Source organism: Drosophila hydei, unplaced genomic scaffold (genome assembly GCF_003285905.1).
Source record: "Drosophila hydei strain 15085-1641.00,03,60 unplaced genomic scaffold, DhydRS2 tig00008130-arrow-arrow-pilon, whole genome shotgun sequence".
NCBI lineage: Eukaryota > Metazoa > Arthropoda > Insecta > Diptera > Drosophilidae > Drosophila > Drosophila hydei.
The window spans coordinates 1,074,481-1,077,102 of NW_022045839.1; the positions used below are offsets into that span (position 1 = coordinate 1,074,481).

General features: G+C 46.4%; 1 protein-coding gene across 1 annotated transcript; it reads left to right on the forward strand.

Annotated features, from left to right (window-relative positions):
• Positions 1-317: 317 nt before the first annotated feature.
• Positions 318-2,109, forward strand: LOC111594331 (4-coumarate--CoA ligase 1). The gene is made up of 4 exons (XM_023307576.2): positions 318-467; positions 524-918; positions 984-1,100; positions 1,167-2,109. The coding sequence occupies exons 1-4, from the start codon at positions 318-320 to the stop codon at positions 2,107-2,109; spliced, it is 1,605 nt and encodes a 534-aa protein (XP_023163344.2).
• The last annotated feature ends 513 nt before the right edge of the window (positions 2,110-2,622 follow it).

Below are 2,622 nucleotides of genomic sequence, written 5' to 3' on the forward strand. Positions count from 1 at the left end.
GCTCCCAAATAGTAAGCTGACGCACTATTTATCGGCCCAGCGGATTACGTAAATAAGAGTGAAAGGAGATAATAGCGTATTCCCAGAATACAAACTAACAAATCAGCTGATACGAATAAAGAACTCAAATACAAGGCGCAAAAAAATTGCAATGGCTAATCTTTTTAATATGTTCTAGCTGATCTAGTTGGTAACAGAAAATGAAAAGGTGCGAAGACCGATATGATATGCTAGTGATATGAAGCTGGCTGATCATATATAAAGCCGGTCGCCGAGCTGCATGGTATCAATAACTAATTTGCATTAAGGCAGACAAAATGACAGCCAAAGCTTTGTTTCCAACGTTCTATGATGCGGAGACCAAGATCTGGAGCGGAGTCAAAAGGCGTCCCTACTACGATCCCGATTGCTCTGTGGGTGAAGTCTTCTACTCTGCGCTTAGGAATTACCCCAACCAAGTGATTCAGGTAGACGACGCGATTCATTAGTGGAGGCACTCAACTACAATAGACTTTCCTTATAGATCAACGATGTCGACGGCACAAAGGTGACCAGTGGACAGATACGCCAATGGGGCATACGCTTGGCCCTGTATCTGACGCGGGAGAAGCTGACGCAGGACGATGTCGTGGGCATCATTGGCCGTTCCAGCAAATTTATAGATCCGCTAGTCTTGGGCTGCTTCCTGCATGCGACGCCGTTCCATGCAGTGAATGCGACACGTGATGCCAAGACCGTGAGCAACCTCTTTGCCGTGACTAAGCCAAAGATCATATTTTGTGATAGCGACGACTATGAGCGTATCAAGGAAATCACCAAGGAGTATTCGCCCAAAATTGTCACACTTACCGGTCGTGTCCCCGATGTGTCCTACATTGAGGATCTGCTGGTGCCCTCGCCCCAGGAAGCATTCTTCCAGTGAGTGTCCGAGCACCCAGCCTCTGGCTAATGCTAACTAATTCTCAATCTGATTCTCTACTTAGACCTGCTTCTTTGAAGACGAATGGCGATCAAACGGCCCTCATTCTGTGCTCATCGGGCACCTCTGGCCTGCCCAAGGCTGTCGCCATTTCCCATTTCCACGTTACCAAGATCGCACCGTAAGTCGTATAAGATCTGAGTGGACTCTGCAACAGTTCTAAACGAGTTCTCTCTGTGCTTTACAGATTTTGCAATAGTACCGATACGATCTTGACGCACGCGACTGTCGATTGGGCGACGGGTTTCATAGCTATGGCCATTAGCCTCCTTTACGGCGTACCCCGCATAATATTTGAGGGCGCCTTCAGTGCTGAGAAATTTATTGACCTCATCCAGAAGTACAAGGTCACGACGCTTGCCATGGCGCCCTGGCAGGCCTATGAACTATTTACCCATCCGCTGGCCACGGAGGAGACCTTAGCCACCATTAAGATGTCCTTCATCACAGGCGGCTGGATCGCGCTACAAGTGCTGCAGCAGGCGCAGAGCCTCATGAAGAAAAGCATCATTGCCTTCTCCTACGGCAGCACCGAGACAGGTGCTGTGACGGTCAATATTGATCACAGCCTTGATAATTCGGTGGGTCGAGTCTTTCCGGGCATGCGCATTAGGATTGCCGACGAGGACGGCAACAATCTGGGCTACAACGAGGTCGGCGAAGTGCTCATCGACATTGGCTCCAATTGGGAGGGCTATCTATGCAATCCCGAGGAAACTGCCACCACCATGAAGGATGGCTGGATCAATATCGGCGATCTGGGCTACTTTGACAACGACAACAATCTGTATATAGTCGACCGCAAGAAGGATCTGCTCAAGTACAAATCCAAGCACTATTGGCCCAACGAACTGGAACAGATCATCACCGAGCTGCCCGATGTGCTGCACGCTTGTGTGGTCGGCGTTCATGATCCCAAAAATGGCGACTCCGCCGGCGCGCTGGTTATCAAAAAGGCCGGCTCTCCGCTCACGGAGCAGCAGATCATTGACCATGTCGCCCAGCGCGTTGTCGTTGACTACAAGTTCCTCCATTCCGGCGTACAGTTCGTGGATGATCTGCCCCAGAACCAGAATGGAAAGATCCTGCGAAGCCAGGCCAGAGACCAGTTCGAGTCACGCATGAAGTAACTGACTTCATGTCTGTATGCTGGGTCGTAGCTTTGCTCTTTGTTTTGTTTAAAATAATTGTTAAAAATATAATTCCTAGATAAGATAAGAAACGTATGCGTAATAATAAAAATATCATTTTGTAGATAAGCACGATTCGACTTTATTCTTTTGACACTTTCATCATGTGGCCAACAAGTTACTTAAGATTTCAATCAACTATTAATTCAAAATATATTCTCCCATATATTTGATATATTTATATATCTCACGTCATTTAAACAGATAAACCATTGTGTTTTCGAGAACACTAGAACTTGTGTAAGTCGAAATCGAAATGCTCGAACTGCCTGCGCTCACTTTATACAGGTGATATGTGCACCTGCACTAAAATTTTATATAAGCGGATCTAATTTGCTGATATCGGCTGACCACTTGTGGCTTTTGATATAGTAATAAATGTTATTATAATACTATTGGAATTAAGATAACAATTCAATTATGATATCTCCATCAGCTGAAGGAACGGATGCA

Excerpts from the sequence above, each read along its gene's own strand:
- LOC111594331 (XM_023307576.2), top strand. The coding sequence starts at position 318 with ATGACAGCCAAAGCTTTGTTTCCAACGTTCTATGATGCGGAGACCAAG. Across the intron at positions 919-983 it reads CCCCAGGAAGCATTCTTCCA|ACCTGCTTCTTTGAAGACGA; the intron begins GTGAGTGTCCGA and ends TTCTCTACTTAG. Across the intron at positions 1,101-1,166 it reads CACGTTACCAAGATCGCACC|ATTTTGCAATAGTACCGATA; the intron begins GTAAGTCGTATA and ends TGTGCTTTACAG.